We start from the raw sequence: 27,078 nt of genomic DNA, 5'->3' as shown, positions 1-27,078 counted from the left end.
TAGGATTTAACTAATATATTCCACATGTACATTGGTAAGTGCATAGTGATATGTTCCACGATACTATCCCTCCCACCCTCACTCCCATTCTCCTTTACATATCTGTCGTTTAGTATTTTTATGTGGCTTAGTCGATTATTTTACAGATGAAGCATTATTAACTAACTAACATTGGAATAATAGATCATTTTACAGCAGTTCTTCTGTTACAACTGATCATCCGTATATATAGGCAGCTTAAAACGTTCATGGGAAAATGTAGTGTTTTAACTCCACTTTCTACAAACTCTTAAATTACGCTTCTCATATTCCATATGTTGTTGTGCTGGATAGGGGAAATAAGCCACTCCTAGATGAGAATATTTTGTATTGTACTGATTTATCTCTTGTGTTATTGTTCTTCCTTCTACTTTAGGATCTGCAAATGTCCTTGATTTACTTCCTAATTATTTCATTCTTGGATGTTGAATAATTTTTAGATGTGTAATTATTCATTTATACACTTATAGGGCTTGTTTTGTGCTCCAGCAAATTGGTATGAACCATGTAATTCTAATGTTCTTGGATTCTACAATCTTTATCTTGATTCATGTCATCCTGATTGCTTAATTTTAATCCTTTTTTTTTAAAAATTCTGTTGTCTATTGTAGTGATGCCTGCATTGTCTATACATTTCAGTTATTTTGTTTTCCTTGAAACATTTCTTGGAAAATGTCAGCTATGGTTAAATTGACCTCCATTCTCACTCCACACATGTAGCAGCACAGCTAATCTTAGTTGGAAAAAATAAAGCCTACTGTTACTTTGAATACCCTAATTTAAAAATCCTAATTATTCCTAACTTAATGTGAGCTGTTTGTGCTCACTAGCACTCATCCTAATTCTTCCTGACCTATTTTGTAGACTACAGTTTTAGTCTACTTCATGCATTTTCATCTGTTTCAAAGTTAAAGCTATTGTCTATTACTAAAATACTCAGCTGATGACACATTTACTCTTTTACTTATTTTACTGAAATAAAAACATGTAAACTCTTAAGAGATCTCAAAACTTAAAAGTTACTTTAATGAGATCTCTAAAATGTTATGTTTATGCAAGATCACTTCATTATAGTATGCTGTAGTTACAATTCCAGGAATATTTCTAAATGCATAATCTCACTGAACATTCTCATCAACAGTTAAAATATTTAATTTTCCTTGACATATGCATAAATATATCTTTTATGCATATATGTATATCTAAGTTTGCACAAATAATCATTTTGTAGCATAGATGGAAATTGGTAGGCAGACAGCAAATCAAATATCATGTGATCTCTATTCTCTATTCCCAGAAAACTCCTTGATATACTGTTTAAATGTTTTCTCTATTTTTTCCTCCAATGATATTTTAAATACATTGTGATCACGATTTGATCACATGACTTTGCTGAAGCTCTCAGGAAAAGTTACCAAAAACCTTGCACTCGTAAGTTTAGTGAAATGTTATCAGTTCTTAATGTTTGTTTTTCCTCTCTAGCAACAACACTGATCCAATAAGATACTCTATTTGATTTTTCCACTGTTCTGTTACTTAACACTTGACTCAAACATCATTGTTTGCCTTCTGACTGGTGTGCAAACAGTCTTTGTCTGTTTTTAGATTTTTTTCTCTTAATTACCTTAAGTTCTTCCTTGTTTTTTTTTTTAAAGATTTTATTGTTATTGGAAAGCCGGATATACAGAGAGGAGGAGAGACAGAGAGGAAGATCTTTCCATCCGATGTTTCACTCCCCAAGTGAGCTGCAGCGGGCCGGTGCGTGCCAATCCAAAGCCGGGAACCAGGAACCTCTTCCGGGTCTCCCACGCGGGTGCAGGGTCCCAATGCATTGGGCCATCCTCGACTGCTTTCCAGGCCACAAGCAGGGAGCTGGATGTGAAGTGGAGCTGCAGGGATTAGAACCGGTGCCCATATGGTATCCCAGGGCGTTCAAGGCGAGGACTTTAGCCGCTAGGCCACGCTGCCGGGCCCCTTCCTTGGTTTTCTTTTAAACTCTCATGGCTTTAATTATCAAGTGAGTTATGGAAGCAGAAAATATTAACCATGTATTTTTTTATTGAATTCCTGTCTTTCATATTTAATCATGAAACTCTGCGTTAAGTATTATATCCATAAACATGTATACACACACAAAAGTTAAAATATACAGCCCATCTCTGAACTCTATCTGTATGTGCTATTCTCTCAATCATCCCAATCTTATTAAATGTTGATTCCTTCTGCGTTGCTTGAGCTAAAATTCTTGAACTTTGATCTTTGATTGTTATTTTACCTGCATTTAATTTTTACTAAATCCTTTTATATCTACTTACATATATTCCCAATTCAATCATTACACAAATTCTTATAATTACTGTGTCCAAGTTAAAATTATTGCCTGTATTATTGCTATAATTTTGTAAGAGGTTTTTAGTGTATATACTCTTTCCTAATATCTTCATAAAAATAGTTAAGTTGATCCACCAGCAACAAGTTACTTATTTTCTTACTAAACATACAAAATTAACCTCCTATTTTGAAAATCCTGCCACTATATACATTACTTTGTATGATAGGTCACTGTTTTCAGTATCAATTGCGATCTGTTTTTCTTAATATTCTTCTATTAGGAACTAAGCTGAATTATTTTAATATTCTGTACATAATTCCTGTGGCATTTCAAACTTTTCATCTTACTTTATCTATGTATAATACTACCTGCATGTTCCAAGTGCTTATAGCAGTAAAAACTTTGTCAATATTTGGATGAATTTACTATACCTGTCCTTGAACTGTCATAATGAAACATACCTTTTTGAAAACTGGTAGTTAGGTAATAATTGAGACTATGTTGCTTGTTAGATCCCACAGGAAAACTAAGGATAAAAGAGCTACTGTTGTTTAGCATACAAATAAAAGCCATTTGAAATTTATAACATACATGAAATGCTCTAATTGGTTTACTGTATAGATATTTGCATTTTAAAAGTCTACTGTATTCAGCATAGTGATAGGAGCTTTGAAAATGCTGAAACCTAGATTTAAGAGCAAACAACACAAACTTACAAAATTATAATAGAAAATCCTCTTTCTCTTGCTAGAAGTACTTTGCTTGTACATGAAAATTCATTTAACGGAAAAATGCAGGAATATGATAATTAAGTCAGTTTCATACAAAAATTATGGAAGATGACTATTTGTAGGCTTTAACAATATGTGTTGCAGAGGAAAAGATGAAGGTTTAGTGTCATTTTCTGTCAGTTCTTAACAGTTCCTAAAGTTTTGGAAACATAGCTGCCCATGTTTGATCAGCACCATGACACAGTACATACATATTATATTTTACAAATTTTCATAACATTTATAGTCATCTCTTTCACAGTTTCATTCTCATCCAAGCGTATCCCAATCTACAATTAGAAATTGAGTTGATTAGCTTTTAGTGTTTACACTTATTTTTTATAAAATATACAGTCAACTTTTATAAATATAACCATGTTAATGAATTCTTTAAGTCATTCACGAAGATACCTTTAAGAAGTTCAAAAAGCAGCCTCACGGAAATATGAATATGAATATGAACCTAATATGTAGTTATGTGGCATCAAATTAAAATCCATGAAGTACTCTGTAGAGCTTCATATTCTAAAGAACATCCACTTACTGAAATTCTCTTTCTAAACATATGGATTGAAAGATTCTTGGTTTAATTCTGGCCTTAAATAGTGCAGAACTATGGGAATTTTCAATGTGGTGACCAGCATACTGATTCCTAGGAGAAGAGGAATAAATGGTCTAAACCTTAGGGATTAAATAAAAGCATACTAAAGGCTAGAATACTGACTCAAACGAACATTTACTTAGAAAAATGCCTGACATATAGTATATACTAAGCATTTCTTGAGACACTCTTGTTCTACTTCCTAGTAATGTGTTCTTTTTTTCTCAGTTTTTGATATGTTGAATGAGCTTGTCATAGTATTTAAACTGGGAAATAACTACATCACTGATTGTAGTTTTATCATGTACCTAACGCTAAACCTTCATAATCTCACTTAAATCTCAACATGTCTGGGGAAGGCAGCAAACATCAAATGTTGTGTATTACAGTTTGTGCAATCATAACTCTAAAAAGTAAATGTCACCACAATCGTAGTGACTTCCCAAAAAGAATATTTATGGGCATGCAAGTTAGATGTAGCAAAACACTGTGGACTTTAATCTCAGTTGCAATCTGCTATAAACATGCTTGAGATTCAGGAAGCCAACTGCATCTGTGGCATGATGTTTAAACATTTATGTGATGAAATGTAATGCATACATTTTAGCAAGATAAACTAGGAAATAACATAACAAAAGCCTATATTTGAATACTTCTTAAAAGGGTTAATCGAAAGCTAATTTAAAATGTTAATTTTGGTGCAAAAAGCCTTTATCAAACTGTATTTTGTGCTTTGGGCTAGTTTAATTTTAGCCAATTTTAAAGACCCACTGAATATATAAATTCCATTTATTGCATGAATATGAATCTATATTTTCATTGAATTTTCCATGAAGTTTATTGACATACCTGTGTAAAGATTACCGAGCTTCAATTGTTACAATCCCTCAACATTCTAATTCTAATGATTTTATATTTCACGTCATTTGTTTTCCAATATGAAATTTTTATGTAGGTGTTAAAGAGAAAGTGTTTTATATTTTAAATAAAAAAAAGTTGACAGTGTTGATGTGTATATATATATAAATATATATGCTTTATATACTAAATATATACTTATAACCATAAATGTATATTTATATAATATACAAATATATTTATGCTTTACAAGTTAATATATATATATATTAATTTATAAAGTTTCCCTTTCCCAAAGTAATCTTTAATCCAAATTATAGTTGTTCCTTTACTGAATATCTTGCTTATTGCTCATGTACAAAATGTTTGAATAATTTTCATGCAATGCATGGGATCATGAGAGAACTATCAGTGAGAGTACTGCTCTGGTGATTGAGTTGTAGATAAGAGAATTAGTATTTCTCTTTGAGAGTAAATAAATAGAATATATTCAGAAACCATAGTGAAATGGAGCATTGTATAAACTCATATGTTTATTGCTATAACAAGTGACTGTACTCTCAAAATTTCAAAAAATATGATCATATGAAAAGCTATTTACAAATGTTAGCTTATCCAATCATCAGTGACTTTTCATTTGATATTACTAGTCTTACTGTATCCATTACATGGAAATGGAGATCAGGTACATCTGAATAATCATTCCTTTTAGCTCTCACAGCTGAGATTGTGACGCTCTTCATATTGGGTCTGCCATCTGTGGTGTTAACTCCCTTCAGACTCAAGTGGGCATTCCTGACAGGAATACGAGATATTCTGATCACTTTGTGTAAACCTGCATTTTGACAGATTTCAGTTGGAATGCACTTTAATCTATTTTTCTAAGCAAAATTTCTAATAGATTTAGTCAGTTTGAGTTTATTAACAAAAATTAATTTTAAATATCAGTGTTATTGTACTGAATATGTAACTTAGAATATGTGAAATATTAAAATGTGTATTCTAATAAATATGAATAGCTGCACATCAATGTATAATTTATATATATAGGAAAATTACTAGTGAAAGGTGATAATTCTCATTTGGAATTTATGATAGAAAATTGCAAATAGTGATTTCCTTTTTTGTGTCGGCCTCATGTTCCTTCCAGTCATGCACTAGACGCCACAACTATCTCCAACATAGATTTTTGGAATAGACTTCTATCCTTTTGCAGTATCCTTACCTTGTCCCATTACACTGTCAAGGTCATATTGTTCAAGTGTCTCCTCCTGTGCTTATTTTAGAGAAAGTAACTCATTTGCTCTCTGTGGTCTCTTCTATGGACCAGTAATCCAAATCACAAATGCTTTGCCCTTATTATCTGGTCAACTCTCAAGAGCTCACACCTTTCTGTGTCATCATTGTGGGCTTAGATTTCAAAACATGGTCCTTGTGTGGCAGTGGGTGGGCGCCATAAATCTGCAGATAATACCACTCTCTTTTGTTTATTCTTCCGCTTTAATCTTGTGTGATTTTTTTTTCAAGAATCAATTCATTCACTCAAAACTAAAAGGCTTCACGTCCTTTTCCAAAAATCCATATAAATCAAACTATTTCACTTTAATTTTTTTTACAGGTATTTTTAAATACAGTGGAGAGAGTGAGAGAGGGAGAGGGTGTAGGAGGGAGGGAGAGAGAGAGAAAATTGGGAAGAAAGAATAAAAGTATCTTCCATCCAATCCAATGTTCACTCTTCAAATGGTCACAACAGCCAAGAATGGCCATGTGATTATCAGGAGTCTGGAACTCCACAGAGGTCTTCTCTGTGAATGAGATGGTCCAAAGACTTGGATCATATTTTGGTGCTTTCCTAACACATTAGCATGGAGCTGGACAGGAACTAAGGCAGTGGGGACTCAAATTGGTGCTCATAATCTATGGAGGAATCACAGGCTGAGACTTAAGCCAGTCCACTACCACACTTTTTTTCAATATTTTAAAAAACATCTAATTAACATGAGGTACAACTCACCTATTATCCAATAAAAAGCCTTTGAATATATTGCAGGAAGTTGTTTAATCTCCAATACAGCCAATTTATGATATTTCATCACCAGTCTTGTCGTCAGTCCACAACTTTCTCCCCACCACCTATCCTCCTCCTGTGAGCTTAATGAAACCATTATTGTGCTTTTTGTATGTTGACTTCTCCTATCGTGGAATTTCAGCTGCTTAGGATCATTCAATATCTATCCATTGTCACTAGCTTTTTCTACATAACATGTTTCTAAGATTCATCCGTGTTGAAACATGTGGAAGAATTTATTTTATTTTTTTCCAATATAGTACCTTTCATAGACATAATAGATTTCAAAATCCATGGATAAACTTTGTGATTTTTATGGTTTTTTTTTTTGGCTACATGAATAGTAATGGTTGAAGCAAGTGGACATAATCTCCATTTCTTTTGGGAGTTTAGTTATTAAGTCTTATGGTGGCCCTTCATTTTATGTTCTATGAAATTGTCAATTTTAATTAAATATATTATACCCTCTTGTATCTCTTGATATTGAATGCATCAATTTCTCCACAATCTTGGCCGCTCACGCTAATAGCTCTTTTTGAAATCGGCCAGTACCGTGGTTACAAGATGTTCTCATGTTTTGACTTGCATTTCCCTGTTGATCAGATTTGCGTATCTTTCCATGTTCTCATTTGTCTTCCCTTGCATTTGGAGGTTCTTCATCCTAGACTTGTTCAATTCTCTGACTTCTTAATTTCTCACTCCTCTCTACCTCACAATGAATGCAGCAGTTTTAGTGAGTGTTTCTCAGGTTCCTCTTCTCCTCAAGTATAATCCCAAGTTTTCATTTCTTTTCAGTTTTTACTCCATGATGTTTGGTCAGGTACAACGAGCAGCTCCTCAGGTCTCATGCTTACAAAATAACAAAGTTTATTTTCCTAGACTTCTGTTGCCATCCTGGAATTTACAGCAGTTCTGAACAGAAGACTGCAGATTTTGTTTTGCAGTGGATACTGAAAATTACTTAACTATGTTAGTGCTTGGTTTGTTGCTATTTGTACTTCAGTACAAGAAACTATTCATCGGAGTAAGCCATCTTAGCATGTATTATAATTTGTCATTTTTGCTCTAATCTCTTTAACCTTGAAACTAGGGGCTTTGCATTTCTTGCTCAACTTTTTTTCCAATTATTACTCCCAGAACCCAGTACAGTGCCTGCCATGTGACTGTAACAAAACCTCAGGTTACAAGCATAGGAAGCGAAAGTAATTCAGAATGTGACCTTTATTGTCAGGTAGTCTGGAAATCCAACTTTTGCAACTTAAGGGGCATGTGGCCTGAGGCCAGCATTCTGCTTTTCGATGAATAAATAATACATATATATTTTTTAAAGAACTTAGGTAAAATTAGAACAGTATATCATTTTTAAGAAAGCAATAGGACATTAAAGTTATATTTAATAATTACATGTTTTAATTTTATTTAAGTTGAGATGATGTCAATCCAAGTTTTATTGTGACAACATGGAGATTAAATGATTTAGTAAAATTTAGAACACTATGTAATCTGACTTATGTATGTTGTCCGTTACAACTACTACATTCAATACTTACACTTTTGAATAAATTATTAATTGCATATTCAAGGAAAAGAAAATGGCACAAGGAGGTAAAGAAATCATCTATGTTAAGGATTTTTATTGCACATAATCCTCTTTATTATGTCCAATTCTATTGCTAGAAGGAAGGGTGATTGTGAAAACGTTCAGTGCCTGAAATTAAAATAGGTTACAAAATAGAAAGTTGAGAGGAAGCACAGAAGAAAAAGAATCAGTTTTTAATATTAAAGGATGGAGTTTTATAAAGAAGGAAGAGAAGATTTGAAATTCTTAGCATCACTGAAGTAATTGGTCAAATTAACATGATATTAACATAATTTTGAGATGTCAGTTGGGATGAATTAATGTTAATAACTAAGAGGCTACATTGCTCACAGTTAGGATTTAGGCTTCATCCACAGAATTTGGAATTGTACTAATTGACTTTAAGTAGAGAAGTAATGTCTTTAACAATGAGAAAAATGCACAATATTACAAAAAAATGCAGGTGGGAAGTAAGGTACATATTTTTATGTGCTTTTGCTTTAGGGCCTGTGTTCAGTTTCCATTCACTAGTCCAACATCAGGTGAGCTCGTAGGTCCTAATTCTATTTTGTACATATATAGGCTCTTCCCAGTTCTTTCTTAATCCAATGGGGAAATTCACCTGGAATTCTCTTTAAAGTACCATCTCTTGTTCACATTTTTAGAGCTAAACACATACTTCTGATTTTCAGCAAATAGAAGTCAGAGTTTATTCCAACCTTCCATTACTTACACTGCAGGGAAACTTTGTGTATTCCCACATAATATTTTCTAGAAAGTGTCAGTATTGTATTTTAAAAATGAGTGTCTGTCTGTATTTATTAAGCTTTAATTATTGAAGGGTAGAAAGATTGCATTTGGTTTTCACTGCATCACAAATACTGCTTATTGTGGAATAAATTTCTCTAGAGCAAACGATTGTTGAGTGACAAGTGACATGACCCATAATTCTCACTATATGCAAAAATCACTAGGATTGAGCCAGGCTAAAATCAGGAGCAAAAGCAGGAGCTTCATTTAGATTTCCAACATGAACTCCAGATACTTTGATCAAAGGTCCCAGATACTTTGATCAACCTTTGATGCTTTCCAGATCTTATATCAATAACTGGATCATAAAAGAAAAGCTGGGAATTGAATCAACACCCCTATGGGATGCCAGCACTGTAGGTGGTGCTTAGCATTTTATACTACTATGCCCATCTTTAGAATTTTAAATTTTGCAATGAATGTTTAGTCAAGATTTTAAAATAGTATAAATATTACACATTGTATAATTTACATTTGACATGAATGAAAATTAAAAAAATAAATTCAAAATGATATTAAATACCATATAGCTATATGACCAAAGAATTCAAAGAAGGTGATAAACTGCAAACATAATTATTTTATAAAAATATTGAAATATGATTTACATTAGTGGTTCTTAAAATGACCTTCTAGTAAGGCAAAACATATAATATCAAATCAAATTTTAGAAAATGCATTTCTATGAAAGGTTAAGAATAGTAATTGACAAGCAGACACTTTTGCTCTCTAATCATCTTACTTTAATTCAAGGACAGAACCTGGAAAAACTAGATGGACAGCTAAAATGCCCATTAACCTGTCTCAATCAAATAGAAGATGCCTTAAATCAATTTTTAGTAAGCATTGAACCATGTCCAAGAGATAAATGAATTTTCTTTCAGATATTTGTAATGACTTTTAGCGCACAGGGAGAAATGTCCTTTAGAATATCAGATATGTAAAGGGATGACATTGGCCTTAGGATGTAAGCATTTTACTCAATGTTTGTTGGGCATTTTTATCAAATCATTATTACATCTGAACATGATTTATACCTTCTAAAGGAATCATATACTCTCCAAAACTATGTTTATTCATACATTATTTTAATAGTCTCAGATACACTAGTAACTTTTAAATACCAACATTGTAACTATTAGCATTTCTGATTTGATAAACTACTAATTTTTCCATTTACTCTAAAACCATCTTAAATCAGACAGAAAACACAAAAAGGCATATTTACTTTCAAAGGAAGAAAAGTACAATCTCAAAATTAACTTTTTAATATAAGTAAAAATATAATAATTTTCTTTATGGAAAGGAAGAATTTACTTTGTTCTGTTTGTAGTGTATCTTGTAGCTACTTCTAATACTTAAATCTTCAACCAGTAACAAAGAATGGATGATAATGTTGATGTACTACAAATTTATCTTTTCGAAACAAAGGATAAAAATTGAGTGATTTAACCAAATAAAGAGGTAAATGTTTGAAGATGTAAATATATTTCTGATTAGATGTTACATATTGTATGGATATACCAAAATATCACATACTACTCAAAAAATACGTACATTTAAAATTTACAAGCTACTAGAAAAATAAAGATTACTTTACCTTAATTAAATCTGTGCATATTTAAGTGTATCTACTTTATAAAAGTACCAGAACATATGATTATCTCCCAGTTACAAGTCTGGATTCAGTGTATGAGATAGGAAATTTTAATGACATTTATTCTGCTATTAACAATACCTAATGAAATGTAGAGTGCAAACAAATAAAAAAAAGTGTTTTCCCAGAAGAGCATGGAGTTTGTCAGAGATGTAACTATTTATCGAGATAGCCAGGGGCTTTCATAAATGAATATTTGGCCAATGAATTAAGGAAAAGTGGGTTGCATCTTATCACACCAACTCAGCAGTTATAAAGGGAACAGGTTTGAGACAGGTCTGCGAATGGGAAGTAATGAGAAGCACAGGAGATTCAGGGCAGTATAAGTAATTAAAACAAAATTAGAATTGCAGCTGGAATGAATTCTATTAGCATAACATAGGAAATAAAATAATTTCATTGAGCTTGCAAAGTCAGATGTTTTTGTTTTTTATATAGTAAGGCACATGGGAAAGAATTAGCATCATTCATGAAGAGAATACAGTATAGTAGGTGAAGGGCATTAACTCAGATCCACATATACTGCATTGAGATCCTTATTAACTTCACTTCCAAGGAAAGGCTATTTGACTTTCCTAAGTTCCCAGGAAAGGGTCATTCAACTAGGAAAGGCATGACCAAAGATGATCAAGTTACAGTTGGGCAAAGAGTGTCTTAACAGACTTGAGTTATTGTCAAGGAAACAAACCAATACAGAACACTGGGAGAACTCCATGGTGAGTAGTGGTCAGGTAAAATTGAGAGTAACCCAGGAGAACTGGATATCATGACACCTGAGGAAAATCAGTAATAATAATAATAATAAAAATGTAGGGCCTGGCACAATGACTTAATGGTAAAATCCTCACCTTAAAAACACCTGGATCTCATATGGGCACTGGTTGGTATCTCAATTGCTTAAGTTCTCAACCAGTTCTCTGTGGCCTGGGAAAGCAATGGAGGATGGCCTTAAGCCTAGAACCCTGCACCCATGTGGGAGACAAGGAGGAAGCTCCTGGCTGCTGGCTTCACATTGTTTCAACCCCAGCTGTTGCGGCCACTTGGGAAGTGAGCCAGTGGATGAAAGATCTTTCTCCCTATATCTCTTTCTCTCTAGAGATCTGCCTTTCCAATAATGATGAATAAATAAAAAATCTGGTGTGGTGCTGCCGGTGGTGGTGGTCTAATGCTGGTGTGTTGGCTCAATAGGGTAGTCCTCCACCTGCAGCAATGGCATCTCATGGGCTCCAGTTTGTGTCCCTGCTGCTCTACTTCTGACCCAGCTCCCTATTTATGGTCTGGGAAAGGAGCAGCAGATGGCTAAAGTCCTTGGGTCTCTGGAGTCTCATGGGAAACCTGGGGGAGATACTTCTGACTGCTGGATCCAGACTCCTGGCTTTGGATTGCTTCAGCTCTGGCTGTCACATCTATTTAGGGAATGAACCAGCCAAAGGACAGATTTCTCATCTCTTTTCTCTCTGTACCCACTTGGGAGACCTAGAAGCTCCTGGCTGCTGGCTTTGGATCAGCTCAGCTCTGGCCACCACAGCCTCATGGAGAGTGAACCAGTGGACAGCAGATCTTTCTTTCAGTCTTTCCTTCTCTCTATAAATGTGCCTTTCCAATAAAATAAAATAATAAAATACATAAATAAATACAGCTTTTAAAAACCCTTAATTGATTAAATCTTGTCAATTGAACATTTTAAAAATAGCTGAGTTTGCTTTAGTTCTTGAAAATAACTTTATTAATTTTAGCAATATATAGGTTGGGTAGCATTTAGGTCTAGAAATGCTTATCTTAGTTGTTTGTGTTAACAAAATAATTTTACGATAGTAGAAATGTTACCACACATTAGATCATAATATAATATATCCATAAGTAAATTAAGCAGAGATAAATATTCGGTCCTACAGTCAGCTTAATATTTGAAAAAAAGTTGAAAAACCTTTCAGTATGAATAAAGAGAGTGCATTGAGGCTGGCCTTGTGCAGTCGACTAAGCCATCGTGGAGAGCTCAGCATTGCACATGTGGCAGATGTGAAATCCAGCTTCTCCACTTCTGATCTGGCACCCTGCTTATGTGCCTGACAGTGGAAGATGGCCGTAGTGCTTAGACCACTGCACCCACATTGGTAGACTCAGATAAATTCCACAGTCTGAGCTTTGACATGGTTCAGTCTTGGCCACTGCATCCACTAGTGGAGTAAATGAATAGGTTGACAACACTCCCTCTTTCTACTTTGCCTATAATATAAATAAAGCATGTAATATTAGGCTTGAAACTTTAATGATACAAATTACATGGATGCATTGAAATTTTCTCATAGAAAGTTGCTAACCAATTTATTACATAATAGCATAACCTTTAACAGTATTTATTTCATTCAGACACTACAGTATTAAATACTGAGGATAATCAATCCAATAATAGTGAAGCGTTTGCTTTGAATGCCTTATAAAACACAAAATGTCCAGTATATTTCCTCATTTATAAAGAAAAATTAAGCAACTGTCTCTATTTTAGTATGATTTCCTTAGACATGTTTAAATAACTTGGAAGAAAACCACAAGGCTAAGATGCTAGTTGTGTTGCACCCAATAATTTCTAATAGGCACGTAACACATCAACTCTTGAATGACAAGCAATTTTGTTATTTGAGCGAACATTCCTGGAGTTATAATTCTCTTTACAATTGTATCCATTGATTTCCCAAGAACAACTTAGATGGGGATAGCTATGTTTCTAATTTTCTGTGATTAAATTTTCAAAATTATGCTTTTATTCAAAGCTACTGTCGTAGCTTGGGAGTGTAGGCCAGTACAATCATTGTGGAAATCCATATGGAGGGTGCTTGGAAAATTGCAAATAAACCTGCCATATGACCCAGCACTCCCGCTCTTAGGAATATACCCAACAGAAGTGAAATCTGCATACGAGAAGGGGATCTGTAATCCTATATTCACATCAGCATAATCCACGATAGCAATGTCATGGAAACAAACCAGATGTGCATCTAAGGAAGAATGGTTAAAAAAATTGTGGTACATCTATTCAATGGAATATTATTCAGCTGTCAAGAAGAACGATATTATTCTATTCAAAACCAGGTGGTCCCAACTAGAAACTATTATGCTCAGCGAAATGAGTTAATCACAAAAGAATAAATACCATATATTCTCTCTCATATAAGAAAGCCAACATGGAAAAGTAGAGTTCGTCAAGTGCCCATGGAGTTCTGATCTAAATATAGATTGCTGCAAGTCAGGTCCCATGGCAAGAGATGGTGAAAACTCTCTGTTCTAGGCATGTTGGCATTTCATGGATGAAGTAACAGCAGAGTATATTTAGCATGTTGTGAACATGAATATGGCAAATTGGTAGTTTCCGTCAGTTGCTGGCAATAGTTTAGAGTGATGACAAATATTATTATGTTTTTTTTGTGTTATTTAGTTATGAGGAAAGTGTATGGTAAGCAGTCCATTTGATGGTTTACTAATTTCCTTGTTGTTGAGAAGTCCGAGTTGATTATGTATTTAATATGATAACCATTTGTGTGCTATGAATTGCATTAAGAGTTATGTAGGGCAGAGATGATGCTTACTAAATGTACAGAATGGATTGATGAGATTAGCCAGTTAAATCTTTTCACCAGTAAGGCACTCAACAGCCCATGAGATATTTATTAAAAATGTCAAGTAAATCCTCTTATTTTTGTATCATAGTGTCAAATAGCAGTAAAATAAACATGTTAAGATCCTTAATCTACTGCTATGTTTCACTGTAAAATTTACCTTTGTTAAAATTTGCTTCTGTTCAAATTTGTTGAGATTGCATGTAAAAGTATCCTAATATTACTTTGGCTGGTATTTTCTAATTACTGTATAATATATTGGGAATGCAAACTTTATTTGAATGTCAACTACAGTTAAGCATGTGCCGTTTGTTTTTCTTGCTCAGGTTTTGTAATTTGATGGAATGTTTTTATTATAGTTTAATAAATGTTTGCTTTATTAAAAAAATAAAAAAAAAGAATTGAGAACATTTCTTACTTTGTCATCACTATACAATTCATTGAAAGGCAGACAACAAAACCAAAGATATTCAGGAATATAATTTCAAGAGTAAATTCGAATGGGCTAAATAATATTGTTCCTTGCTAATCACAAGAAATGTAATTGGAAGCCAAAAATAATTCTTTCATTTAGAACATCCAAGTTTTAAAAGGCAAAGATTGCCTGATTCCATTAATACATGCTGTACATATACACTAGTTTGTCACACTGCATCCTACAAGTGTGTATAGTTATTAATAAGAAGTGTAAGTATAAAGACAGATTATATTACATGAAATGGTGTCAGCTCTGGTTAAAAGTTTTTACTACATGTCATTGTTTCTGCAAGGAAATTGGTAGATAAAATGAGTAAGTTAAAAGCAGTAAATTAAAAATACAGAAGTATTATTTAGTAAAAATGCAAATGAGTGTATTTTTGCTTATATGTGCATATTATAAATTTATGTTTGGTCATAGTGTTGGCAAAAAACAAGCTGAAAATGTTTCTTTTTGACATTGATGTAACAGAGCCCAGATGGCCGTATTGAGGTCAGAGGTCAACATGGGAGCTCATCATTGCATATCAAGGAGGTGAATCTGTCAGACTCAGGCAGATATGACTGTGAAGCTGCAAGCAGAATTGGAGGGCACCAGAAAAGCATGTATCTTGATATTGAATGTAAGTCTTGTTTTAATTTATATGCTTATTAAAGCAAATTTAGCTATGTTAAAACAGCTATTTTGGGGGGAATACTGAAACTTTTAGTTTGTTTTGGCATTTCAGGTGCAGATTTTCAAGGATTGTTAATCTATTAAAACTCAGTTATTAGAGACATCTAGTGGATACTAAGGAGCGTTTCACATTTCAATATCTTAATCATGATTTTGTGTGTCATAAAAATGGTGCTTCTTTCTTTGAAACGCTTAATACCAACCACAATATTATATGATTTATCAGTTCTTGCCCACTGTCTTCTTAGACTTTTATTTTTAATTATTAGATGCGGTATAAGGTGCTGTATATGTGTTGTATACTCTGTGACCATTCACATTTCTTATTCAAATGGTTTGGTCAAGTTGCTTTACCTCCTCATAATATGAAGCAATATTTTTGAATTTAGTGAAATACATCAATAGTGGTTTTATCATAATTTTTGCGCTTATTCTGAAAGAAAAAAAATCATTTTGAAAAAGGTAATTTAACATCATTCTCAGTGAACATTAATGAATCAAGGCTATACCTCTCTGATGCTAAAAAAAGACAGCTCTTTTAGCAGGAATGTATGAAAGTCTTTTGTTGGCAAACCATGTCTATAGGAGAATTTCTCATTCAGTAGTATTGATAGGATAAATATAAGGAACTGTGAAGCAAGATGTGTTATTTCTTGATAATGTCTCTCAGACAATTTTGTCTATAGAATAAAAAGAAAAATCAATGGTAATTTAGTTGCTGATTGCGCTTTCCAAGAAATTCATAAAAAACATAAAAATTGAAAAAGGTAGTCAACAATTATTGATTTTGTTTATTATTCGGTAGCTTCCCAGAAAGTCAGGTTCTAAGTGACTTTACACTGAAAATTTTATATGTAAACCAAATTTTACTTCATTGTTCTGCTTCCTTTAATGTGACTGTAAATGAAGAATCACTTAAGAGAGACAATGTCTGACTTCCGTTAGAAAGTATCCAATTATTTGGATAGAAAAATTCTTAGAAAAGTCCCGCCTTTTTCCATGGTTCAAGGGAACGTACTAGGTCATATAGTCTCTTAATGAAACAATGTTTAACTCTTTTAAGTTTTCATTTTTAAAAAGAAAAACAAAAAAGCTTGTTTCACATGGATTTATATTTATATATTTTATATTTTTCAAATATATAATTTTGGAAAAGCAAGTTTAATACATATATATGAATATTAAGCTGTGATAACTCCGAATTCATAGGAAAAAGTTTGACAATTGTACTAGAGCTCAAAAATACTAGGAAGAAAAAACATGAAATGAAAGCCCCTTTTGAGTGCAGTGGCCTAGGTTTTGGTGAATTCACTAAACTGTCTTTCCCGGAGTGTTACTGAATTTCTATTGTTAGGTAGAAAAGTGGAACTAAGACAGTTATGGTGGCCTAGCCAGGTACACCATACTATTCATATCACAGTCTCTAGTTTCAGTCTTGAGAGCACTGGTGGCTGATCCAACTTCCTGCTAATGTACGCACTTGGATGCAACAGGTGATGACTGAATGACTTGGGCTCCTGTCACCCACAGGAGAGACTCAGATGGAGCTTCAGGCTCCTGATTTCTGTCTTGTCCATTCCTAGCTGGTGCCTGCATTTGGGATGTCAACATCTCTTTATCTTCCTGTTTTGTATTTTAACATACAGGTGATATTTCATATGGATACATATATATATATACATGCATGTATATATATGGATTTCTAAAAAAAAAAAAAAAAAAAAGAAAAAAGTAATCCCAGAACACAGAAAGGTACAGTGAATCATATGTAAAATGCTATTACTATAATAGTGCTAGCTACTCTTGCAGTTTTAGGATCAGGGCTAATGAGTAATATAAGCTGCAATTTAGAGACTTCTTGTTCCAAATTATAAAATGGGTGATGAAAGAGACTACTGGGCTTCTTCACATTGAAACATTTAAACATATTTTTAATCTAGCATATCCATATTTATCAGATATAAGCAACTTAAAATTTTCCTAATGTGTATTTACTTAAGAGTTGATATGAGGTTGGGAAAAAGATGGCTGACCGCAGAGAGCTGGTGTAGGGTGCAGTAGGGAAAGAGGGGAACCGATCCAGCAGAGAAACAGGCCAGGAAACACAAAATTGTAGGGAGAAGAGCGGGAAGCTCACTGGAGTTCACTAAAGCAAGAAGATCTACACAGCGTGAAGGAACAGCCGCAAAAAGTGGGAAAGAAAATATAGCACACTGCGAGAAACTTGGTGAGTCACGATCCCAGGCAGGGGGAAGGCGGCAGAGTCTCAACCGTCCCAGGGAAAACAGAGGCGGCTGGAAGGATAGGCACCCAAACCAACAGGGGCACCAATCCACTGGAGGGCAGGAGCCCCGAGAGGAGGCTACTGACTGATCATAGGGGGCATCATCCCCTACAGAAGTGGAGGACAAGCAGGGGAGATTTCCCAGAAGCGTGCCTCCCAACTGCTCAGCAGCTTTGAGAGTGCAGAGGGAACTGGTGTGGTGCTGTGGGACTGGGGCTCAGAAATCCCCATATCAGCTCCCAACAGTGGACTGGCTGCTAGAGAATCCAGTGGATCCTATTGCTGGACTCAGCCTGAGCTCCAGAGGCTGGGCAACACTCGGCAGAACGTCACGACCTGAGCAGAAGAGCAAACTAGTAGGGGCACGGCTGTGTGCCCCTCACAGCTCTGTGCCTCTCAGGGTTCCACTGTCACTGTTGAGAAAGTGCAACTAAGAAAGTAGCTTCTCTCAGGCAGAATCCCGTGCTGGGCTCAGCTGGAGAGGCTAAATCAGAGCCAGCTCAGCAGAATGGACCTGACAGGTTCTCCCAGCAGGAGCCCGCTCAAAAAAACCTGCCTGCCACTTTGGGAAGTCATTGCATAAAGCCCCTCCAGTGGCGGCTAGAAACTGCAAGAGTGCTGAAACCTCTAGCACTGGTGGCAATATTGGTAACCTTGGCGGGACCCAGGCAAAGACAGGGACGACCAAATAACACACATTCCCTCATAACCAAACGCCACGGTACCGGGAGGGCATTAGGACCCTGAAGTGTGGTGACCTTCAGCTGCGGCCACTAGGGTGAAATCCCCAGGATCATAACTAATCTAAATTCTGGGCCAACCCAGTCCGGGGGGAAAGAGGTGGTGGAGTGGGGCCACCAGATCCCGTACCTCAAACAAAAAAAAAAGGAAAAAAAAATCCAAGAGACGAGACCCGGACGCCTAGGCACTGAAACCTAAGGCACTGAAACATGAAACCCAGAAGAGAAACAAGAAAACAAAAACTCCCTGGGCTAGAAGGAAAACAAAAACCTAGGCTAGCAAGACCTCAGGCCACCCACTAGGTGGCAACAGAGGTCAAGGGTGAGAATCCAGCAACACCTTGGGCCACAACTATGAAGCAGAATAAGAGAGTTAGTGACTTAGACACAGCTTGCTCCACCCCAAAAAGCCACCATAAAGCCTGGTCAATCACAGAGATTACAGATGAAGAAATTGAAGACATCTCTGATAAGGAGTTCAGAAAAATAATTATAAAACTCTTCAGAGACAATGAAAAACGATGGGACAAGCTCAAAGATTTCGAAAACCACATAATCACAGAAACAAAAACACTCAAAAATGAGATCCTAGACTTGAAGAACAAAGTTGAGAGCTTAGCCAACAGAATGACAGCAGCAGAAGACAGGATATCTGAATTGGAAGATTCCCAGAATGAAAGCAGGCAGATTATTAACCAACTAGAGTCACAACTACACAAGGCGACCAAGACGATCCAGGAGATGAACGACAACATCAAGAAGTCAAATATCAGAACCATGGGGCTCCCAGAAGGAGTGGAAAGAGAGACAGGCATACAACCAGTACTTGAGGAAATTATGCAGGAGAACTTCCAAAATACCTGGAACATGAACCCAATCCAAATTCAGCAAGGCCAGAGGACTCTCCACAGAGTGGACCCAAAACGATCCTCCCCAAGACACGTGGTAATCAAGCCACCCTCCAATGAATACAAAGAAAGAATCCTAAGGTTAGCACGAACCAAAGAGAAGCTTACATTTAGGGGCAGGACCATCAGAATCGCTGCCACCTTCTCAGAACAGACGCTCCAGGCAAGAAGGGAGTGGAACAAAATCTTTCAAGTACTGAAAGAGAACAACTGTCAACCAAGAATGCTCTACCCAGCAAAGATTTCATTTGTATTCGAGAACGAAACTAGATACTTCCACAGCAAAGAGAAATTAGAAGAATATGCCAACACAAAACCAACTCTACAAAATCTCCTTAGAAATGCGCTACTCCCAGAGAAAAAGGAAGCAAGCCATAAGCAAGGATGGCAATCTGGGAGATCTCAATAAAGTCCATCCACAGAAACAACCATCAATTACCAGCAACCTCAAAAACACAAGCATATGGCACGGCAAAATTATAATTTCTCAATATTAACCCTCAACACAAATGGCTTAAATTCATCACTCAAAAGGCACCGATTAGCAGACTGGGTTAAAAATCAGGGCCCAACTAAGCTTTCACTATTCGCAGACGACATGATTCTTTACATAGAAGAACCAAAAAACTCAATACAAAGACTCCAAGAACTCATATGAGAATTTGGCAGAGTGGCAGGATACAAGATAAATGAACAAAAATCAACAGCCATAGTGTATGCAAATGGTCGCAAGATGGAAGAAGATCTAACCAACAAGCTACCATTCAAAATAACAGAGAAAAAAATGAAATATCTGGGAATAAATTTAACCAAAAGCGTAGAAGACCTTTATGAAGAAAATTACAAAACACTCAAAAAACAAATAGAACAAGACCTCAAAAGATGGAACAACATCCCATGCTCCTGGATAGGCAAAATTAATATCATCAAAATGTCTATACTACCAAAAGCAATATATACATTCAAGGCAATCCCAATCTAATTACCCACAGCATTCTTCATCGAACTGGAAAAAATGATACACAGATTCATCTGGAAACACAAAAAAAAATCTCGAATAGTCAGAACCACTCTGAAGAACAGGAACTTAACAGGAGGAATCACAGTACCGGATCTCTGGACATACTGTAGGGCAGTGGTCATCAAAACAGCCTGGTACTGGCACAAAGATAGAGAGGAAGATCAGTGGAACAGAATAGAAACAACAGATGGAAACCCACACAGATACAGTCAATCTTTGACAAAAAGACACACAACAATCCAAGCGAATGGAAAGGTCTGTTCAATAAATGCTGTTGGGACAACTGGTTGATAGCCTGCAGAAACAAAAAGATAGACCCACATCTCTCACCATACACTAAGATCAAATCTAAATGGATAAAAGACCTAAACCTACATCCAGAAACCTTCAAACTTTTGGAAGAAAATGTTGGAAACACTGCAAGACTTAGGAGTAGTCCCTGACTTCCTAAAAAAGACTCCAAAAGCAGTAGAAATCCAGACCAAAATAAACAATTGGGACCTCATCAAACTAAGAAGCTTCTGTACAGCGAAAGAAACAATCAATAAAGTAAAAAAACAACCTACAGAATGGGAGAAGATCTTTGCACACTACATAGGAGATAGAGGGCTGATCTCCAGAATATACAAAGATCTCCAGAGAAACCAAAACACCAGAACAAACAAACTGCTCAAGAAATGGGCACGGGAAATGGGCAGACATTTCACAAAAGAACAAACCCAAATTGCAAACAAGCATATGAAAAAGTGTTCAAGTTCCCTGGCAATAAGGGAAATCCAAATGAAGACAACAATGAGGTACCACCTAACTCCAGTAAGGATGGCACACATACATAATACGACCAACACTTGCTGGTGAGGATGTGAGGAAAAGGGAACCCTTCTCCACTGCTGGTGGGACTATAGACTTGTACAGCTTCTATGGGAATCAGTTTAGTGAATACTCAAACAACTGAAAATCAACATACCATATGATCTAGCAATAGCACTCCTAGGGATATATCCAAAACATCTCCTACACAAGAAACCAACATGCACGCCTATGTTCATGGCAGCACAATCTACAATCGCAAAAACCTGAAAGCAGCCAAAATGCCCATCAATAGAAGACTGGATAAGAAAGCTATGGTTCATCTACTCTATGGAATACTACTCAGCTATTAAAAAAAACGAAATGCAGTTCTTTGTGGTCAAATGGGCCCGGCTGGAATCCATCATGCTAAGGGAAATGAACCAATCCCAAAAGGTTAAATACCACGTTTGCCTTAATCTGAGATGAAAAGATGACAACTTGGAAAATAGTACCTGTATATTGTAATATTAGTGCAATCTCTAACAACCTGTATCCAACGCAATAAGATAACGTGATATAATCTATAAACTAACAATTAATGTCAGAATACTTAAGATCTACATCGAAAAACTGTAAAGCCTACTATACCCTCAATACGCTATGTTAACCTATAATGGGGAGGGAGTGCAGGGAAGTCTTTCAGGACCATAAAAAGAGTGAGGAAAAAGTACAATATAGCCTATCAAGATCAAATCTGGTATTTCATAGACAACAGACTCAAATCAGCACTAAACAACAATAAAACTACTATGCCAATGCATGGGGGTTAATCGGGTACGATTCTGACAACCTCTTAACAGGAGGTCATGTGCGTGGAGCAGGGGGCCACTCCAGAGTGGAGCAGGTGGTAAGGAGGAAGCTTGGATCCCAACCATGAAGACTCCCAGACCTTCACCACAAACTATTAATACGAGCAACAAGGACTATATCTCAACTGCCAAGGAGGCCACAGGGAATTGGATGCCATTGGAGGCCGAGAACTCTGAGGTCACCCACCCCCAACCAGAGCTTCCACAGGGGATCGAACAAGTCCAAACACTACCGTGCAGAAACCAACATGATTGGAAAGACAACCAGAAGCCCTGAGCGGTCCGCAGAAACAGAAGAACAATAAATGTCCTTCGGGACCAGGGAGGAGAGCTTTCTCTGGTCCGAGCCTGGCTCCACCTCTGGACCCCCGCCCTCCCTCACAATGACCATCGGGATTGCTTCGAAAACCCCTCATAGCAAACATGCAATCATACAAACTAAAAAAAAACCCTAAAATAAATAGACAAACAACAGAAAGTAGAGTTTGAAATATGACAGGAAAGAGCTGGCATGGATTGGCTCATGCCTCGCTGGGTGGCACACAAAGATTAGTCACTCCTCACCATGGTGTTGAGGATTTTCCTGCACACCCCCGCCCCCCAAAAAATGTGTTCTGCACCTTAAATGTCAACAAATATCTTGTTAGAGTTACAAGCCAGTCTAGATTATCCTAAAATCTGCCAAGATCAGCAAAATTATACTTCAACACAACAAATGGCTAAATACTAAAATGAAATAGACATGAGACAGCTGAATGGTACCTTATAGCCATTTTAAGGTATATAGCAGCCATTCCTGAATATAAACTAAAATTGAAATGTCAATGAGCTAATCATAGGATGTGGTTAAGAACTTGCATTTTTTTTTAACATACTGGTTACTCAAAACCATGTCAATTCCATAATGTTGCAAATTACTGTTGATGTTATATTGGGAGTCTTAATTGACTGTGATGATATTCTATCAGCTTTAACTTCAGACCAGAAATGGTCTCCCCAAGAAAATGTTCAACCCATCTGGACAATAAGTAGCTGGACTCTATGCTTGGTATATGTTTGCAAGGAAAGAATCTTGATTGAATTTGAACTGTAATACTGCATCAAGGTGGAGGAATCCACCAGGGGGGAGGGGAGGGGAAGGGGTGGGGGGATTCCCAGAGCCTATGAAACTGTCACATAATGCAAAATAATTAATTAAAAAAAAAGAGTTGACATCAAACAAACAAGAATAATAAGTTGTATGATTTCTCTGTTTATACCGAGAAACCTCATTGAAAATAATCTAAAAAGCCATATTAGCTCCACATTATAAATTCTACTTTATACTACAAGATAGCAGACACAAATATGAAAGAAACGCAGCTGCTATTTTATTACTACACAAGGATCTACAAGATTGAAATAAATCTCAATGAATATTTCAATGTCAACGTGATAGATGAAGAAACAAAGTAATGGGAAATGCTATCATATAACAACGGAAGTTTAGTTATTGATTTGGGCTAGGTAGAAAATAATGGGATATATGAACGCTTGTATGTTGAAAGATGGATTGCCGTTCTTGTGATCTTTTGAAAAGACAGATAAGTTAATACAAAAAGTATTGAGGATCTCTAGTTTTCAAGGACTGATTTCTAACAAATAATGGATGCTTTTAATCACATTAGTGTTTTAGATGCTGATTGTTTTTTTTTGCTTAATTATACTAAGGTAAATGAAGTGAAATACTTTTTCGCCTTTTTAAGAAGAAAATATCTAACTTTTCAAGAGTATGCTTCCAGAATGGTCTGGACATTTCTGAGAGTGTTGTTGCCCATGTTCATTAGGGTCTGACTAGGGAATAAATTTTGAAAATAAATAGCTTGTTTTAAAAACAACAGGGTTTTGGCAGCCTTGAGAATGAAAGTCCTATGTTTAAAGCAATAACATTTTGCCAGTAACTATCAATTGCTTAGTAATTAAATTTGCTTTACCTAAATAATTATATAGTTTCCTACTTTTATTTGCGGACTTAAGTTACCTGAACTAACAACTTTTGATCTTTTGTAAAATGTTAACATGAAGAATTCAAAATAAACATTTTATATTTTGTGTTTTTATTGAAACATAATAAGTTAAAATGGATACTTTCTAAAAATTATAAAATTTGATTAGGCTTGAGATATTTATATATATATATATATAATACATGTATTTATATATCCCATGATTACTGTCGGAATGAATGGCTGGATATGTGAGAGTGATTTGGGCTCTATAACAACACAAAAATCATCCTGCCATTCTCTTTAAAACTATTTTCTTTTTCCTTATGAGTTTTATTAGGACATATTAAGGTATAATTTCCATTCATTCCTGTTTGAAGCATACAAGTATATTATCCTTAAATCTGTCCTTTTAAGTTTGTCAATATACTTGAGTATTTTGGGGGCTGTTCTCTTTGAATACCATTATTCTTCTCCAATCTGTTTCTCTTCGCTGGGACTGATACACATTATACTTTTAGAATGGACCTGATAGACCTATGAGGCATAATTGAGCACCATCAATCTTCTCATTAATATTTATCTTGCATAATTACCATTGGTTTATTTTTAGGTTAACTGATAGTTTGTCGTGTGTGTGTGTGTGTGTGCGTGCACACACCATGCATTAATCCAGTACAGTGGATTTTTAATTTTCACTATTTTAAAAATTCTTTCATTGCAGTTTTATTTTGTTTTAAACTTGTTACTTTGCTGACAGTCTCAATGTTTTAATTCATCTTGTATATGGTTTCCTTCACCTCCTCAAGCGTGGACAAAGCTGCTCACAAGCATAAATGATAGATTTAACATCTGGGTCATTTTAGTATTTGCATCTGTTAGTTGTCATTTTCTTTCAGAGCTGATTGCATTTCTCTGGTTCATTGAATGTTAAGAAATGTTGGATTGCATCCTACACATTGGAAATATTGTGTTGTGCAGATTCTAGGTGTTTTGGTAAGCATCTGGAGAATTGCTTTTTAGCCAGTAATTGTCCCTCAGTTCAGGGTTTCCTCTGTGAGAGGTGGCTCCACTTTCAGTTGTAGTCTCACTTTCTTTCCTATAATAGGTATATCTGTCTTGTTCATGTAAAGCTTAGGCTAATGCTGAGATTTCCACTGTTTTATACACAAAACACTGGCATTTTCTTCTCTGCTGAGACAATCTTACCTCACTTCCACATATAGTGACTCCTTCCATGATGACTGTGTCCTTCTGGAAACGTGTTAGTTGTCAGGATCACCCTGAAACTCCTTGATGCCTGCTTATTGCAGAAAACCTGAGAAAATTTAAAGACAGAATTGGAAGTGACTTTTTGGTCCTTTCCATATTCTGCCTGGCTTTGTTTCCTCTACAGAATTATCACTTGATATTTTACATTTATTTTTGCCATTTCCATAATTTTAACTTATCATTAACTTTGGACATATAACAAAAAGGGTTTTCACTGCCATGATACATACAGAAATGTGTCATATTTTACTTTTAATTAATTTTAAACAAAAGATTAGCCATAAACTAAAGTTCATTCTCGTTTGACTTTCTCAGATATTTATAATGTGCTTTTCCTTTTTCATTTATTTTTAATTTTTCTTTTTAATAACTTATAAACCAAATTTTAAAACTTCAGATTTTTAGGAAGAAATAGCTTATTAATTTCTTATCAGTTATCTCTGAGGAGTCCTGGCTGAAATCTTTTAAATTATCATTTATATGTTTAAAAAATGTAGCTATATACAACTTTATTCCTTTTGGAAGCTATGCTGAGTTTACTGCTAATTTTTTTAGGAAAATAATTCTAAATTTTAAATTGAAGCTAAGAGGGGGTGTGAGAGAAGGAGAGAGAGAGTAGAGAGAGCAAGACAGGAAGGAAGGAAGGAAAGAAGGGAAGAAGGGAGAAAGATGAAGGAAGGAAGCAAGGAAAAGAAGCCAGTTAATCTTCCATCTGCTGGTTCACTGTATAAATAGTACCATTGCCCAAGGCAGGGCTAGACCAATACTGGATCCAAGTGCTTTCTAGGTCTTCCCTGTGGGTTCAGATTTTAGGTTTACCATAACACTAGCTCCAAGAATTTTATTTATATACATAAATAAACTTTTATTGGAAAAACAGATTTTCAGAGAGAAGGCAAAGCAGAAAGATCTTTCATCTGCTGGTTCACTCCTAAGCTGGATGCAAAAGCCTGAGTTGAGCTTATCTAAAGCCAGATTCCAGGAGTTCCTTCTGGGTCTCCTATGCAGGTACAGGGTCTCAAGCATTTGTACAACCATTTGCTGCCTTCCCAGGCCATAGGCAGGTGGCTAGATTATAAACTGATCAGCTGGGACATGACCCAGTGCTGGCATTACACATTGGAGAATTAACCTGCTATCATGCTGTTCCCCAAATCTCTCTCTCTCTTGCTCTCTCTCTCTCTCTAATTTAAGTCTCTCCTGACCATAAATTTCAACAAATTAAAAAAAAAAAAAAAGAGGATCAGGTCCAGCATGGTGACCTCGCTGCTAAAGTCTATGCTTTGCATGTGCCAGGATCCCATATCGGCTCCAGTTCTAATCCCGTCCAGCCTCGCTTCCCATCCAGTTCCCGGCTTATTGCCTGGGAAAGCAGTTGAGGACCACCCAAAGCCTTGATCCTGCACCCGCATGGGCTACCTAGAAGTCTCTGGCTCCTACCTTTGGAGGGGCCCAGTTCTGACTGTTGTGGTCATTTGGGGAGTAAATCATTAGAAGATCTTCCTCTCTGTCTCTTCTCCTGTCTGTATATCTGACTTTGCAATAAAAATAAATAAATCTTTTTAAAAATAGGATCAGTTAAGATCCACAGGGATATGAACATGGCACAAAACAACTCTGGCACAAAATACTACTTTCAATCCTATACATTTTTGTGTTCTATATTACCTCCACATATTAGAGAAAATATGTTATTTTAGTCTTTTGGGATTCATTAATAAAAATC

General features: G+C 35.6%; 1 protein-coding gene across 2 annotated transcripts in view; it reads left to right on the top strand.

Annotated features, from left to right (window-relative positions):
- Positions 1–27,078, top strand: part of NCAM2 (neural cell adhesion molecule 2) — a 494,137-nt gene that overhangs the window by 334,374 nt on the left and 132,685 nt on the right. For both annotated transcript variants that reach the window (XM_058661261.1, XM_058661260.1), the window contains exon 9: positions 15,278–15,428. In XM_058661261.1, the coding sequence (XP_058517244.1) occupies positions 15,278–15,428 (151 nt within the window). The remainder of the gene's footprint in view (positions 1–15,277; positions 15,429–27,078) is intronic.

This window comes from Ochotona princeps, chromosome 3, assembly GCF_030435755.1.
Source record: "Ochotona princeps isolate mOchPri1 chromosome 3, mOchPri1.hap1, whole genome shotgun sequence".
In the NCBI taxonomy this organism is placed as follows: Eukaryota; Metazoa; Chordata; class Mammalia; order Lagomorpha; family Ochotonidae; genus Ochotona; species Ochotona princeps.
Note: the sequence above shows the minus strand (reverse complement) of the source record. Positions and strands in the feature narration are given on the sequence as shown.